Source organism: Mesoplodon mirus, assembly GCF_964341445.2.
Source record: "Mesoplodon mirus genome assembly, chromosome: 9".
Lineage (NCBI taxonomy): Eukaryota > Metazoa > Chordata > Mammalia > Artiodactyla > Ziphiidae > Mesoplodon > Mesoplodon mirus.
In genome coordinates, this window is record NC_138985.1 from 29,573,696 (window position 1) to 29,589,601 (window position 15,906).

The 15,906-nt window shown below is 66.7% G+C and overlaps 2 protein-coding genes across 6 annotated transcripts in view; one reads left to right on the forward strand and one right to left on the reverse strand.

Moving 5' to 3' along the window:
- CCM2 (CCM2 scaffold protein) overlaps nucleotides 1–4,113 on the forward strand; it is a 55,794-nt gene extending 51,681 nt beyond the window's left edge. For all 5 annotated transcript variants that reach the window (XM_082632851.1, XM_082632852.1, XM_082632853.1 and 2 more), the window contains 4 exons: nucleotides 1,266–1,323; nucleotides 1,671–1,809; nucleotides 2,502–2,640; nucleotides 3,593–4,113. In XM_082632851.1, coding sequence (XP_082488977.1) covers nucleotides 1,266–1,323; nucleotides 1,671–1,809; nucleotides 2,502–2,640; nucleotides 3,593–3,873 — 617 coding nt within the window. In that variant the 3' untranslated portion in view covers nucleotides 3,874–4,113. The remainder of the gene's footprint in view (nucleotides 1–1,265; nucleotides 1,324–1,670; nucleotides 1,810–2,501; nucleotides 2,641–3,592) is intronic.
- Nucleotides 4,114–5,634: 1,521 nt separating this feature from the next.
- Nucleotides 5,635–15,590, reverse strand: NACAD (NAC alpha domain containing). Its single transcript, XM_082632845.1, has 8 exons — nucleotides 15,398–15,590; nucleotides 7,246–13,314; nucleotides 6,987–7,099; nucleotides 6,830–6,904; nucleotides 6,293–6,439; nucleotides 6,053–6,202; nucleotides 5,822–5,944; nucleotides 5,635–5,732 (listed from the first exon to the last, which is right to left on the reverse strand). Exons 1-8 carry the CDS (start codon nucleotides 15,462–15,464, stop codon nucleotides 5,718–5,720), a joined length of 6,759 nt encoding a protein of 2,252 aa, XP_082488971.1. The 5' UTR covers nucleotides 15,465–15,590; the 3' UTR covers nucleotides 5,635–5,717.
- Nucleotides 15,591–15,906: the final 316 nt, after the last annotated feature.

The following is a 15,906-nucleotide window of genomic DNA, read 5'->3' on the forward strand; positions in this document are numbered from 1 at the left end:
GCTGGTTTCCGCCTCAGGGCCTTCCTTGCCGGGTCAGTTCTCTCCTGCTGCCGTGACAGGTCACCACGACCGAGCAGCTTGAGCCACACAGACTTAGTCTCTCACGGTTCTGTAGGTTCGAGTCCACCGGGGGTCTCACTGGCTCCAATCAGGGTGCGGGCCAGTGGCCTTCCTCCTGAGACTCTGGGGAGAAGCTGTTTCCTGCCTTTTCCAGCTTCCTGTGGCCTTCCTCCCTCCACGGTCACAGCCATGGTGGCATCTCTGACCTCCTGTTGTTGCAGCTCCGTCCGGCCCCTCCCCCTCCACACCGAAGGGCCCGGGGCACACGTCGAGCCCCCTCAGATAGCCCAGGGCGTCTTCCTGTCTCAGGGTCAGCTGCCCAGCAACCTCCAGCCCCGTCGCCACGTCATCTGGCACGTGCACCTGGGGTTTGGACGGGGGCATCTTGGGGCCATTATTGTGCTCACGGCACACTCCCCTCCCACTGCCAGCAGTGTCCCTTTTCTCTCCCTGTCCCCTCCCCCCTCCCACGTTTTCGGATCCCTTTTCTCTTAAAGCTTCGCTTGCTGCGTGTGATGGTGCCTCGGCGTCCCTCCTCGTCTGTGTCACACGGACCTTAGGTCATCTCTTTGGTGTTGCCCGAGTAGCTGCTGTGTACCAGGCCCTTTGCTGGTCTGAGGGGCTCAGGCACCCTGAGGCCCTGTGTCTGTCCTCGAGGAGCAGCCGTCCACCTATGGAGCCTGGCTGGGTCCAGGCTGGGGCTCAGACCTGCCGGCTCTGATCGTGGCTTCTGCCCTCACCAGCTGTGTGGCATGGGGCAAGTTGCATAACCTCTCTGATTCAGTTCCTCGTCTAAAAGTTGGAGCAGTGGTGATACCTGCTGGAATCAGAGAAGACAAAGTAGCACAGCCCCTAGGATGCTGCCGGGCGTGGTGCCCACGTCTGCCAGTGGTGCTTCTCTTGTCCTGGCCATTGGGAAGCCCTCTCCAGCCCTGCCACCTGGCACATCCTCCGAGAGCCAGAGCATTGTCCTGCCTCCTGCCCAGCCCTGCAGCAGATGGTGCATCTCACAAGACTCCCAGGAGGAGCAGGCGCGGGTGCAGCCCAAGGGGTGCACCCCAGGGGCCTGGCCGGCTCTGCCCATGAAGGCCTGCAGGCTCCCCACCGCCAGGGCTCTGCGTCTCCTGCTTAGAGCTTGGACACTGCACTCAGTGCCCCCTCCCTCACGTAACCCGAAGCTTCTGTGTTCTGCACTTTCTGCACAGACGACTCTTCCACAAAGGTGGACATGAAGGAGTCCTATGAGACGGAAGCCAGCACTTTGTGAGTACCCCCGCCTGGTGGTGCCAGTATGGCTGCCTGGCTCCACCCTCCTCGTCGGTATCCCTCCCCCTGACCCCGCCCCCTTCAGGAGCCTTCCAGTGAGTGGGCTCCCCAGGGTCACACCAGTGACATCATCGCTCCACTGAGACCCTGCTAGGCTGAGGGCCCCTTCTGGGTCCTTCCCTGCGCGTGTCTTTCTCTGTCCAGCCCGAGCCCCTCCCTCCTTGATGGGCCCCCTCCTCCTCTCAGACCCTGGCCCTAACTGGGCCCCCGTGGGGGGTCGAGGGTGCAGGCATGGGGCAGGGCTGGGGGGCCGCCCACCCACGGCTCGGCTCGCGTCCTTGCAGCTCCTTCCCCGAGTGTGCGCATGCAGGCGGCGTGTCGCCCTTGTCCTTCTGCATGCAGACGGCGCCCCACGCCAAGACGGTCAGTGAGAGCGAGCTGAGCGCCACGGCCGCCGAGCTGCTGCAGGACTACATGCTCACGGTACGCTGCCCGCCGCTCGCCGCCGTCAGGAGGCCCCGGCCCCAGAGAGCCCACGTGCTCTAGCAGGCCTGTGCTGGGGCCGGCGGCGCTTGGGGTTAGAATCTCTTTGCGGGGGTGGGGCAGGGTTGGGGGGAGGATGAAGGCGTGCTTCTCTGTGGGGCTGGGGGTGAGCGTGGGCGCCTTGCTTGCAACTGGGCCTCGCTGCCTTTCCCACCAGGTCAGTCTTTGGGGAGGGCGTGAGTTGGCCAAGGCCTGAGCATGGGGGCTGCTCTGGCCTCCAGGGTTGGACCACAGGCCTGTCCCTGGGTCTCTGGTGGTGGACGGTAGCGGAGGACCGGGTCACTCCCTGGAAGGGCCAGATGGGCCTTGTCATCACTCAGCAGATTCTTTTCCCCCCACCCCCCCGACTTCACGTGATGTTCTCATTAGAAACTCGGTCAACTGGCTGAGCGTCACTGTGGGCTCCAGGGCGCTGGTCGCTGCCCCCTGGCAGTGGTGTGCAGACACGCTCTCCGCCCACTTGCGGTCAGCCTGGTCAGCTGCGGCTGCAGGTTAGGGCGGATGGTACGGGCTCCTCTTTCTCCTGCCGGCTGGAGCTGTGGAGCTGCAGGTCCTCTGGGGTCGCGTGGGGTTTGGGCAGGGGGGCGGCAGCGCCGGTCACCACCCCGCCCCGGGCCCGGCTCTCTCGGCAGCTGCGCACCAAGCTGTCGTCGCAGGAGATCCAGCAGTTCGCGGCACTGCTGCACGAGTACCGTGATGGAGCCTCAGTGCACGAATTCTGCATCAACCTGCGGCAGCTCTACGGGGACAGCCGCAAGTTCCTGCTGCTCGGTGAGCGCTCGACAGCCGGGGGTGCCGTTAGGAATGGGGCCAGACAGCGAGGCCTGAGTGATGCGGCTGAGAGGGGCCGTCCCAGTGACGGGTGGGGACCTGCTCCCGGGGAAGCGGGAGGGGCCCCACGGGAGCCAGACTGAGGGTGAGGTGGGCGCCGTGCTGCCTGGAGAGGGCCGGGGGAGGCTCTGCAAGGAGGTGGTGCTTGTGCAGGTTTGGGAGGCGGGGCAGGAGCTTGCTGGGCGGGGTGGGGGTGAAGACGCCACTCCCGGTGAAGGGCGGCCTTAGCCGAGGCCCCGAGAGCTTAGCACGCGGAGTCAGCGCGGCGGGCGGGGGTGCCTAGAGCCTGCCATGGACAGGGCCCTGGACGGCTGCCCAGGCGTGCGAGGCTGGTAGCGCCTCTGCTTTCCCCACGCCGACCCCAGAGAACACGGCTGGTTGAGGGTGGCTGGTGGAGGCTCCTGGGTCCTGGGCTCTGCCCTCAACGGTCCAATGGGGGCGCACCGCTCATGGGGGTGAAGGGCTGGAAGCGGACCTGCTGCATTCAGTCCGAGCTCTTGCTGACCCCACTGCCCCCTGGAGTCAGTCACCACCCGACGCTGGGGTCCATGGCCCCTGTTCGTATTGTCCTCACATAGGAGGGGGTCTCTGTCCAGGAAATGGGTGGTCAGCCGGGCGCCGGGAGCACAGCTGGGCGGCGGGGCCCAGTGCTCAGAGCCCAGCATCAGCCTCCCCTCCGCCCTCTCCTCTCCTCTCCTCCATCTGGAAACCTGTGCAGTGGGGCTTCTGTGAGGACTGAGGGGAGTGACACGAGGGTGTGGCTCCAGGCCCACGCCTGCCCCGCTGCAGAGGCAGGGCGGGGCCAGACGCGGGCGGGTGGTGGGGTGGCCCCCCCGCCGGGCCGTGGGCTTTGTGCGGGAGCTTCAGGGTCAGGTGTGCTATGTCTGTGCAGGTCTGCGGCCCTTCATCCCCGAGAAGGACAGCCAGCACTTCGAGAACTTCCTGGAGACCATCGGGGTGAAGGACGGCCGCGGGATCATCACCGACAGCTTCGGCAGGTACCGACGGGCCATGAGCTCCACCTCCACCTCCACCTCCAATGGGAACAGGGCCGCGGGCAGCTCTGATGACCAGTCCGCGCCCTCGGAGGGGGACGAGTGGGACCGCATGATCTCGGACATCAGCAACGACATCGAGGCGCTGGGCTGCAGCATGGACCAGGACTCGGCCTGATGGCGCCGGAACCCCTGCCCGCCGCCCTCCCCGCGCGGGGCCCCGGGCGCAGGTGGCTCTACTGTGAAGGAGGCACCCTGGTGCTGGGGCGGAAGGCCGCGCTGCGCCCCCCTGCATGCCACCCTGCCTCGGGAGGGGGTCTTGTCAGCCAGACCCCGGACAGCTGTCATTTTGCACATGACGTTTCTATTGAAACTCTCAGAGACCTTAAAAGAAGTTTACTGCAATGTGAATAATTTATCTCTGCTTGCTAGCGTGTTCCTGCTCCAGTGGGGTAGGAGCCGGGATGTGCGCTCTGGCCTCTGTCTCAGACCCGCATGCCCAGGCTGGGCACAGTGGGCTGGGCGCTCATGCCCGCTGCCTAAGGGGAGGGCCTGATTTGGGGTTGTGGACACAGGGCAGAGAGCAGGTGTCCTAAGCACACGTGGATGTGAACATCAGGCCCCCGCTGGGGGGACCTGGGCACTGGGCTGTCTGAGCGGCACTGGCTGTCCTCCCCCATCACCCAAGCCCCAGTCCCCGGCTCTCATCCACTGTCATGGTGGTCTCCACAGCAGACCTGCACACCACCGCTTCACCGGAAGTGCAGTCCCCACCCTGAGAGTGCGTCGTCTTGCAGCCCAGGGTCCCCGGTCGTCAGGAAGGCCAGTGGGGGCACTGTGCCCACCTCTTCAAGGCCCTTTGCCTCATTCCCCCCTGGGCTCAGCCCCTCCTGTGCCCTTAGGACATGGGGAGGCAGTGGTGGTGACCCCAGGGCAGGGCCGTCGGGTTGCAGGCTGGGGCCTGGGCACTGCTGTGTGGGCGCGGGAGGGCCCTGCTCCAGGACTGCTTCCTCGCCCGCAAGACACCTGCGCTTTGCTGCGAGGCCCCTGACCGCGTGTGGGGGAAGCACCAGGCTCAGCAGGGTGGGTACTTGAGCCCCCAGGAGGGAGGGCAGGGCCGTGGGCTCGCGGTGAGGCCGTGTGGGAACCAGACGGGGGTCTGCAGCCCTCTGGGCTCCCCCCCTGCTGAGGGGCGGGGCAGGATGGGAGGAGGGGTCTCACACTTGGCTCTGGCCCCGGCTCTCCTGGAGCTGGTTGTGGGCCTGGGTTGGGCAAGGCTAAGGGAGACCGTTGGTAGGTGTTGTCTCTAGGCATGTGTGCAAATCGAACTGCCCTGGAAGCATCTGGAACAGCTAAAGATAGCCACCTAGTCCAGGGGCCAGCGCCTCCACAGCCCACCCTGGGCTTGAGCACAGAGGGGACCTGGTGTCCCAGGAGTGTTCTGTGGCCAGTCAGGAACTGCTCCTCCTCTCCGGGGGCTCCACGCACACGTGGCCTCCCACTTCGTGGTCTCCCTCTTCTGTCCTGGGGCATGGCTCCCACCCTGCAGATCCCTGGCCTTTGTAGGAGAGAGGAGAGGACACGGGGAGGACAGTGACTCCTAGAGCTGGGCCGTGGTGAGGGGCCAGGAACTTCGGGGCATGAACTGCTGAGTCCCTGAGCAAACGCTGCCTTCCTGCAGCTGCTGCGGCTCAGGGGCCCTGCAGAAAATTCTGAGCCCCTGTGTCTGGGGAGTTCCTTCCGGAAACTGCAGTCCCCAGGCCCATACCTGGGGCCGCAGCCAGGTGACTGGACTGCCCGCAATCTCTGGGCAAGTTGGGCGCCCTGGGACACGGGGGAGGGACCGCCACCCTCCTTGGGGCCTGCGTGGCTTCAGGAAGCCTCTTCACGCTTCCTCCGACCCGTTTAGCCAGAGCCTGCGCTGGGAGAGCCTTTGGAGGAGCAGAGAGGCGATGAGGGGACACTGGTTTATTGAGCAGCAGAGCTGGGGGACAGGGGTGGAGCCAGGTCTCTGGTCAGCAGCTACATTGTCAGCTCCTGCAGGAAGCGCACAAAGAGAGGGTCACATTATGTGAGGCCACAGCGGAGATGGCAGCAAGGCGCCTGCGAAGGGGCCGGCCACTCACCATGATGGCGTTGACGATATCGCTCTGGTTGTCCCTCAGGGCCCGCACGGCCTTGGCCCTTGACACGTTGGCCTGCGCCATCACCAGCTCAATATCTCGAAGCTCCAGCCCCGTCTCGTCCACCTGGAACGAGGCAAGCAGGGAGGTGCTGTAGCGGTCCCCTCCCCCGGGAAGAGGCCCCCAGCAAAGTTGCCCCCCTCGTGGGGCTGGGCCTGTGCCCCTGGGCCTCACCTCCTCGTCGTCGTCGTCCTCTTCCTCCTCCTTGCACTCTGGCCTCACCCTCGGCCCTGGCGCTGACTCGGGGACCAGGGCGGAGGGCTCTGAGGGTACCTTGAACTTCTCAGCCGCAGCTCTGTGCACCTGCTGGGACAGGTCCTCGATCTGCAGCACAGAGCACAGCTGTCAGCCGAGCCCACGCCCCCAGCCCCCGGCCCGCGCCCCCGCCCCGCGCCCACGGCCGGCCAGTTGGACCTTGGCCTCGCCGAAGACCACGTAGGTGTCCGAGGCCGGGCTCTTAAAGACGTCAGGCTTGGCGATGACAAAGAGGATGTTCTTGGACTTCTGGATGGTGATCCTGGTGACCCCCTGGATCTGTCGTAAGCCCAGCTTGGACATCGCCTGGGGGCACAGCGGTCTCAGGCCCGGGCAGCAGCCCCAGAGGTCCCCGGTGGGGGCTGGGGGAGGGGAAGGTGGCATGCTGCCAGGGTCACAAGGGCTCTGCCACCGACTCCCGGGGACCCTCTGTGGACCCTCCCAGCTGGCCCCCAGTGTGTACAAGAGGGTGTCAGACCCGGGCTGAGAGGCCACGTCAGCTGACAGCCCAGGCCCAGTTACTTGCACGAGGTGTCCCGTTACTGCCTTTACCCAACGGCCCCTGCCAGTGGACTTCATCGGCCATGGGGTGGGAAGGGGTCCCCTTACGTAGCCAGCCCCAGTCCTGGGTGCTTGGGTTGCAGGCCAGCCTGGTCCCTCCCGGGGGTGCAGGGTCCCAGCAGGGCCCCAGCCCACCTTTCGGGCCTTCTTCTCACTGCGGCTCTGCTTGACTTTGGTGACGGTCTCCTCGCTCCCGCCGCCTGCCGGGGCCTGAGGAACAGAGGGGTCTGAGCACCCGAGGGTGGGGCGTGGAGCCCTCCCAGGGCTGCATGTCCCCCCCGCGATAGGGCACCTGGGCTGGGCACTGCGCGGTCCGCGGTCCCGAGAGGTCCTGCTCCTCCAGCTCTGCCGACGACTCCCCGTGGCTGTCTGAGTGCTGGCCCGAGCCCGGAGCCTGCGGTGAGTCTGAGGACAGGGCAGGTGTGAGGGTGGCCTCCGCCTTCCGGACGGGGGCCTGGGGGCGAGCAGCACTGGCTCTGCGCCGGGGGGTGGCGTCCCTGCCCCTTGCAGCCCCCGGCTCAGGACACTGCTCCAGCCTGGATGCCCCTCACCTTCTTCCAAACTGTCCTGGTCATCCTGCTGCTCGGCGGCTGGGAGCCCTCGAGGTCCGGCTGGGCTCCGGAGCCCAGAGCCAGGAGGCACTTGGCAGGGGGGCGAGATCCTCGAGGCCAGGTCTTTGGCATGGGTAGCCCCCTTGGGGGCCACCTTGGGGCTGAGGAGGGGGAAGTGGGGCGGGAGGCTGACCTGCCCGGCCCCGGGGGGATTCTTGGTCCCTGAGAAGGCAGCCACCGCCCGCTGGCCTTTTGCCCTCGGTGGTGGGAGCCCCAGAGAGCCCAGGGGCTCCGCGCCCTCCCCCAAGTCTTCCCCGGGGACCTGGCAAGGGCAGGGGCCAGGGGGTGCCGCGCGGTGGGGGACTGTCTGCACGAGGACACCAGGAGCGGAGGACTCAGCGCCCTGGATGCTGTCTTGGGGTGCACTGGGCAGGCCCCCTGGGGGGCTTCGTGGAGGCTGCGGCGGGGAGGAGCCGAGGACTCCCAGGGCTGCCCGGGCCTGCTCTCCGCTGTGCGGGCCCCGCACAGGCTCTGGTTGCCTTGAGGGCAGTGGAAATGCCAGGGCAGGATCTTTGGGACAGCTCCCTCCCAGCCTGGGTACAGCCCTTGATAGAGACTCTGGGCAGGAGCCCAGCCCAGCCTCTGAGGCCACAGCCACGGGAAGCCCGGGCCCCAGGGCGGCCCTTCCCTCCTCCACGGGGCTTGGGGGCCCCACCTGGCCAGCCTCTGGGCTGCAGACGACTGCCTTTAGAACTCCACGCCCCTGGTTCTCAGCCCCTGGGGCCTCCTTTAGGGGTGAGCTGGGCTCAGCTCCATCACCCCCATGCACACGGGCATCAGGACAGGCTCCCCGCTCAGGTGCCAAAAGGTCCTTGGCTACTTCCTCCCCACTGGAGTCAGGCTCTGGGGGACTTGGGGCCTCCGTGGCAGGCTCAGGTGCGCCTGGGGCCTCTGTGGCAGGCTCAGGTGTGTCTGGGGCCTCCGTGGCAGGCTCAGGTGTGTCTGGGGTCTCTGTGGCAGGCTTAGAAGGGCCTGCATCTCCGTCCAAGGGTATCCGAGCATCTGCAGCTGGCTCCAGGCCACCCAGATGGATCTGATCCAAGGCCAGAGAGTCTGAGCCTCCAGTGTGGTCTGGGTCCCTTCTCTCAGGCGCTGGCCTCAGTTCCAAAGTCTTGCCTCCTTTCTGTTGGGCTGTGGTGGTCATGGGCTCTGTCCCTAGGGTGTAGCCTTTGTCAGCCTGCAAGGCCTGAGGGCTGGCCTTGGTGGCAGATCCTTGGCTAGAGGGGAGGCCTGCATCCTGCAGGGGCAGGGATGCCATCAGGTCCACTTCATCCGACTGGGGTTCAGGGCTAGCCTTGTAGGCAGTTCCCTGGACTGAAGGAAGGCCTGCATCCTGCAGGGGTGGGGATGCGGTCAGGTCCACTTCTTCCAACTGGGGCTCAGGGCTGGCCTTGGAGGCAGATCCCTGGATCGAGGGAAGGCCTGCATCCTGCAGGGGCGGGGATGCCATCAGGTCTCCTTCATCCGACTGGGGTTCAGGGCTAGCCTCGTAGGCAGATCCCTGGACTGAAGGAAGGCCTGCATCCTGCAGGGGTGAGAATGCTGTCAGGTCCACTTCTTCCAACTGGGGCTCAGGGCTGGCCTCGGAGGCAGATCCCTGGACCGAGAGGAGGCCAGCATCCTGCAGGGGCAGGGATGCTGTCAGGTCCACTTCTTCCAACTGGGGCTCAGGGCTGGCTTCAGAGGCAGATCCTTGGCCAGAGGGTAGGCCTTCATCCTGCAGGGGCTGGGATGCGATCAGGTCCACTTCTTCTGGCTGGGGCTCAGGGCTGGCCTCAAAGGCAGATCCCTGGACCAAGGGGAAGCCTGCATCCTGCAGGGGCAAGGATGCTGCTGGTTCCACTTCTTCTGGCTGGGGCTCAGGGCTGGCCTCAGAGGCAGATCCCTGGACCGAGAGGAGGCCAGCATCCTGCAGGGGCAGGGATGCTGTCAGGTCCACTTCTTCCGGCTGGGGCTCAGGGCTGGCTTCAGAGGCAGATCCTTGGCCAGAGGGGAGCCCTGCATCCTGCAGGGGCAAGGATGCCATCAGGTCCACTTCTCCTGGCTGGCGCTCAGGGCTGGCCTCAAAGGCAGATCCCTGGACCGAGGGGAGGCCTGCATCTTGCAGGGGCAGGGATGCCATCAGGTCCACTTCTTCCGGCTGGGGCTCAGGGCTGGCCTCGGGGGCAGATCCCTGGTCAGAGGGAAGGCCTGTATCCTGTAGGGGCAAGGATGCCATCAGGTCCACTTCTTCCGGCTGGGGCTCAGGGCTGGTCTCGGGGGCAGGTCCCTGGTCAGAGAGAAGACCTGCATCCTGCAGGGGCAGGGGTGCCATCAGGTCCACTTCTTCCGGCTGGGGCTCAGGGCTGGTCTCGGGGGCACATCCCTGGTCAGAGGGAAGACCTGTATCCTGTAGGGGCAAGGATGCCATCAGGTCCACTTCTTCCTGCTGGGGCTCAGGGCTGGCCTCGGGGGCAGATCCCGGGTCAGAGGGAAGACCTGCATCCTGCAGGGGCAAGGATGCCGTCAGGTCCACTTCTTCCGGCTGGGGCTCAGGGCTGGCCTCGGGGGCAGATCCCTGGTCAGAGGGAAGGCCTGTATGCTGTAGGGGCAAGGATGCCGTCAGGTCCACTTTTTCTGGCTGGGGCTCAGGGCTGGCCTCGGGGGCAGATCCTTGGCCAGAGGGGAGGCCTGCATCCTGCAGGGGCAAAGATGCCGTCAGGTCCACTTCCGGCTGGGGCTCAGGGCTGGTCTCAGAGGCAGATCCTTGGCCAGAGGGGAGGCCTGCATCCTGCAGGGGCAGGGATGCCATCAGGTCCACTTCTTCCAGCTGCGGCTCAGGGCTGGCCTTGGGGGCAGATCCCTGGTCAGCGGGAAGGCCTGTATGCTGTAGGGGCAAGGATGCCGTCAGGTCCACTTCTTCCGGCTGGGGCTCAGGGCTGGCCTCGGGGGCAGATCCTTGGCCAGAGGGGAGGCCTGCATCCTGCAGGGGCAAAGATGCCGTCAGGTCCACTTCTTCCGGCTGGGGCTCAGGGCTGGCCTCGGGGGCAGATCCTTGGCCAGAGGGGAGGCCTGCATCCTGCAGGGGCAAGGATGCCATCAGGTCCACTTCCGGCTGGGGCTCAGGGCTGGTCTCAGAGGCAGATCCTTGGCCGGAGAGGAGGCCTGCATCCTGCAGGGGCAGGGATGCTGTCAGGTCCACTTCCTCCGGCTGGGGCTCAGGGCTGGCCTCGGGGGCAGATCCCTGGTCAGAGGGAAGGCCTGCATCCTGCAGGGGCCAGGATGCCATCAGGTCTACTTCTTCCTGCTGGGGCTCAGGGCTGGCCTCGGGGGCAGATCCCTGGTCAGAGGGGAGGTCTGCATCCTGCAGGGGCAGGGATGCTGTCAGGTCCACTTCTTCCGGCTGGGGCTCAGGGCTGGCCTCGGGGGCAGATCCCTGGTCAGAGGGAAGGCTTGCATCCTGCAGGGGCAGGGATGCCGTCAGGTCCACTTCTTCCGGCTGGGGCTCAGGGCTGGCCTCGGGGGCAGATCCCTGGTCAGAGGGAAGGCCTGCATCCTGCAGGGGCAGGGATGCCATCAGGTCCACTTCTTCCGGCTGGGGCTCAGGGCTGTCCTGGGGGGCAGATCCCTGGCCAGACGGAAGGCCTGCATCCTGCAGGGGCAGGGATGCCATCAGGTCCACTTCTTCTGGCTGGGGCTCAGGGCTGTCCTCGGGGGCAGATCCCTGGCCACAGGGGAGGCCTGCATCCTGCAGGGGCAAAGATGCGGTCAGGTCCACTTCTTCTGGCTGGGGCTCATGGCTGGCCTTGGGGGCAGATCCCTGGCCAGAGCGGAGGCCTGTATCCTGTAAGGGCAAGGATGCCGTCAGGTCCACTTCTTCCGGCTGGGGCTCAGGGCTGGCCTGGGGGGCAGATCCCTGGCCATAGTGGAGGTCTGCATCCTGCAGGGGCAAGGATGCGGTCAGGTCCACTTCTTCTGGCTGGGGCTCATGGCTGGCCTGGGGCTCAGATCCCTGGCCATAGGGGAGGTCTGCATCCTGCAGGGGCAAGGATGCCGTCAGGTCCACTTCTTCAGGCTGGGGCTCAGGGCTGGCCTGGGGCTCAGATCCCTGGCCATAGGGGAGGTCTGCATCCTGCAGGGGCAAGGATGCCGTCAGGTCCACTTCTTCAGGCTGGGGCTCAGGGCTGGCCTGGGGGGCAGATCCCTGGCCATAGGGGAGGTCTGCATCCTGCAGGGGCAAGGATGCGGTCAGGTCCACTTCTTCAGGCTGGGGCTCAGGGCTGGCCTGGGGCTCAGATCCCTGGCCATAGGGGAGGTCTGCATCCTGCAGGGGCAAGGATGCCGTCAGGTCCACTTCTTCTGGCTGGGGCTCAGGGCTGGCCTGGGGCTCAGATCCCTGGCCAGTGGGGAAGCCTGCATCCTGCAGGGGCGGGGATGCTGCCGGTTCCACTTCTCCTGCCTGGGGCTCAGGGCTGCCTGCAGCGGCAAACTCCTGGCCTGTTTCTTCCTCCAGGTTCTGCAGAGGGTCGAGGCCCACCTCTTCCTTCGAAGTCTGGGGCTCTAAGCCTAAGGCAGCGCCGTCTCCCTCCTGCAGGGACTGAGGTGTGATTGTGGCAACAGGTGCTGGTCCCATGGTGGAGCCTGCCTCTGCTGCCCAGGCCTGAGGGGTCACCCCAGTGAGGCCTGGGGCTTTCTGTGGGACGTGAGGGGCCATAGCAGCAGCGGACACCTGGCCTGGAGCGGGGCCCACCCCGGTTATATCGGAGATGGGTTCCTGGCTCTTGGCAGCCCGGCCAACCTCTCCCTCGGACACCCCAAGAGTGGGCTCAGGGCCCCAGGAGGCGGCCTCACCAGGGCTGTCCTGGAGCAGGGTGGTGGGCTGTGCGTGGGGCTCCCCGCTGTACAGTCTCTCATCATCACCCCCCGCGTAGGAGGCGGAGTCGGGGTCAGAGGAGGCGGCCGAGGTGTCATCTCGGAAGGCGAAGGCCTCGTCCATGCCCTCAGTGATGGACAGGTCGGACAGCGACTGCAGCGAGGATGCGAACGTGCTGTCGTCCTCGCCCTGCCCGGCCAGGTCCTCTCTGGGGCTGGGGGCCTCCTGCTCGCCCTCCTCCGCCTGTTCCTCCTCTTCTTCCTCGGCGGGCAGCGGTGTCACCTCGACAGCCTCCACCTGGAAGATTAGGCTGCCCTGGAAGGGCAGGAGGGAAGCAGGGATCATCGGGTCGTTGGCCAGGAAGTCCAGCTCGAAGAAATGGCCCTCCTGGCCCCAGGAAGAGCTGCTGTCTGCTGAGAGGCTGGACTCTGGGGACGAGGTGTCTGGGGTCCCGGCAAGGGGCAGCTCCCTCTCATCAGCCACAGACCCAGGTGGGGAGAAGCCCCAGCCTGAGGGTACATCCAGCCCATCAGCCGGGGCCTGCAGGCTCACGGAGCAGGATGGGGACGAGGCCCAGCTGTCCCCGTCTGCCGTGATGTAGGAGCCTGAGGGCGAGGCTGGCGGCGAGTTCCCCAGCTCAGCCTGGGCATCCTGGGCATCCCTGTGGGGCCCGGGGCCAGGGAGCAGGGTGGAGGCTGTCTCGGTCGGGGTGGAGGGAGGGGTGAAGTAGGAATCAGAGTCTGGGGCAGGGAAAGGCACAGGAGGGTCACCCTGAGAACACAACTCGGGGGGTGGGTTCAGGCTGGCGTGCCCACCCTCCCAGTCCCTGAGCTCTGGCAGGGTTGCCCTGGGCAGTGGGGATGCCCGGCACGTCTCCTCGCCCATCACAATCCGGGGCTCCAGGGAGGCTGGGAGAGGACCTTCAGCAGGCCGAACCTCGGGGGACCCTGGGCTGGGGCCGCCCTCTGCCTGGACTGCCCAGGCCGAGGGGGCGCGTCCCGGCCCTGCATCCCAGCTGGCTCCGTCAGGCGGGGGCCGGGCACCCGGCTTGCTGGGCAGGAACGTGAGAGCCAGGGCACTGGGCTCAGGCGTCAGGACACAGTGCTCCAGCTGGTCCCCCCTCGGGGTGGTAGGCGCAGCCGCATCGCAGGACAGATCTGTGGAGAGAGAAGGGCGTGAGAAGGGCAGGCATCTTCCCTGAGAAGCAGCTCCCAGGCTGCAGCCGTCCCCCCTCAGACGGGAGTTGAGCACAGGGCTGGGGGCCCGCGGGGGTGGGTGTCCGCTGAAAAGAGAGGTCACGAGAGGGAAAGGCGATTGCTGTGCCTGGGGGAGGATTTCCAAGAGTTCTGACCACAGTGAGCAGCTTGAGGTCTGGCTCTTCTCCGAGATGCTCAGTAAAGATGAGACCAGCTCCCGTCGCCTCGGACACTAGCCTGCTGACTCCTTGCCCGTAATCTGCGCTGCCTCGGCCGCGCTTGCCAGGAGAGGCCTGCTCATGACCCCCCAGGTCAGCGGGCCCCCAGGGAGGAGGAGGCCTGCACTCCACTCAGCTCTGGAACATTCCAGATCTCACGCCTGCTGTGAAGTGGGGCTCTTGCTTCTCTGCCTCACCTCTCCCCTTTCCTCGCTGCCTGCACCTGAGGCCAAGCTGTCGGGGTCTCCCTGGGCTCCACCCCACCCGTTCCCAGAGCTGGCACATGCACGAGGGGAAGCAGGGGCCGTGGCGTGTGGCCCTCAGGCAGGACGTCCCGGCTCGGCCAGAGGCCCTGCTGGCAGTGCTGCTGGCCCTCCGGGGAAGCGGAGGCGGCCCTGCCCTGCCCTGTGTGCAGCTGTGGGGGCCTGAGAGAGCGTCCAGCTGAGTCTCCACGGTGGCAGCCACCCCGATGCCATGGGACATCTGTGGGGCATCTCACGGCAGTGGACAGGGGCTGCCCAGGCCCCGGCCACATTCTCTGGAGGGTTCCTGTTCTACCATGCTCACCCAAGACCTCCCACAAGTACATCTCCTATGCCTCAGCTTTCAGTCTGCAAAGGGGAGTGTCTGCCAGGATTAGAGGGGGGCTTACGCAGGGGCAGCCCCCTCCCCAGGCTGCCCGCCGGCAGTGGCAGAACCCGGACCCTTGGGCCACACTGCTGGGGTGCTGGCGTGGCCAGGGGGTCCAGAGAAGGGGGTCCTTTGGGGCCACTGGAGTGCGATGAATACCTAACCCCTAGAGGTGGGTGTGGCAGGCAGGGCTGGGTGCTGGAGACCAGGCTCTTGGCACTGAGCCTGGTGTGGTACCCCTGTGCACCGCACTGGACTCCAGGGCCCCAAGACAGCCAGAGGGTGGAGCTGGGCCAAGGGAGCGGAGGAAGGGAAGCCAAAGGTCAAAGGCTTTTGTGCCTCATTCAAGGTCGCCAAACAGTCCAAGCACAGCCAGCCCTACCGCACTTCACCGGACCCAGAGGGAGGCCAGGCCCCTGGACACAGCCCTGGTTTCAGCCCCAGGGGACTTCTCACCCACAGTCGGGTGCCCTTGGCCCTCCCGGAGGCTCACATGGCTGACCTCCTGCCCGGTGGCCATCGCTGGCTGGTTCTCCCAGGCCCAGGCAGATTCCCTCCCACACTTGCTGACTGAGTCTGTCCAAGGATTCGGGCCTGCACTCCAGGGCTACTGCTCCCCAGGCCATGCTCCCCCAGGGCCTCCCACATTCCAGACCTCAGCCGGCCCTCCGGCTTCCCCAGGCTCCAGCTCCAGCCCTGTTCCTCCCTCCTGAGCCAGGACCAGTCGCCAGCCCTGAGGCGGCTCTCAAGCATCTGGAGGGGCGGGTGCCCCGCGCATCCCCAGTGGCCAGGGTGCAGTTGACAACCCGCGGCCGCGAGGCTCCTTGCTCCCCTCAGACAATGGGGCGCGGCAGGGGACCCTGGCGGGGAGCGCACGGAGCCCTGGACGCTCGAAGGCCTTCAAGTCGCTTCTGGCTGCTGGAGGACATCCCAGCTCCACCCCGCCCTTCCCTGCAGTCCTGAGTGGGGGCCAGGGCTGGGCTAGGATTCCGGTGCCCGGAGGGTCAGGAGACCAAGGAAGGGGATGGAGCGGGGATGGAGAAGGGAGAGGGACGGAGAGAGGGCGGGGAGCGGAGAGGAAACGGGGACGGAGATGGTTCGGGGACAGGGACGGAGAGAGAGGGGTGGAGAGGGGACGGGGACAACGGGAGGGGTTGGTGGAGACACACGCAGGCGGGAGAGCCCCGCGGCCTCACCTGTGCGGGGCCCTGTTCCGCCCGCCTCCGGCAGCAGCAGCTCGGAGCGGGCAGCTTCCCCCGGCATGGCCTGGCCGTACGCCCGTCCCTCCGTCCCCTGTCTGTCCGTGAGTCCGTCCCGCGGAGCCTGCGCGGCCACCGCCCCTCGGCCGGGGGGTGAAGAGGGTCAGTGGATGACGTCAGCGCCGCCCCGCCCGCCCAGCGCTCCGAGTGAGCGTGCGCGGGCGCGCCAGGCACTGCGGTGCGCCGGGAGCGGAGGGGGTGGGACAGCCTCCTTCCCTCCCCATGCCCCACCCCGGCTGCACTCTCCACCCGCGGTCCGCGGCCCCGCCTTTCCCGCAGCATCACCCCTCCGCCCCCACTAACGGGAGAGGGGTTCAGGGCCAGTCGGAGGCGTCAGCCCTTAGCCGGGTCGGGAAGAGTCAGAGGGTCGCCAGAATTCGGGGTGCGGGGCCGGGGGCGGTGTTGGAGGTTCTGGTGGGCGGGGCGCTTTGGGGGAGGCGGCGGCG

Bases quoted from the DNA above. Each gene is read 5' to 3' on its own strand.
- NACAD (XM_082632845.1), bottom strand. From the start codon at position 15,464: ATGCCGGGGGAAGCTGCCCGCTCCGAGCTGCTGCTGCCGGAGGCGGGC. The intron at 6,440-6,829 runs GTGGGCTGGGGC...CTGTGCCCCCAG, and splicing joins GTGAGAAGAAGGCCCGAAAG to GCGATGTCCAAGCTGGGCTT. The intron at 6,203-6,292 runs GTCCAACTGGCC...TCTGTGCTGCAG, and splicing joins TGGTCTTCGGCGAGGCCAAG to ATCGAGGACCTGTCCCAGCA.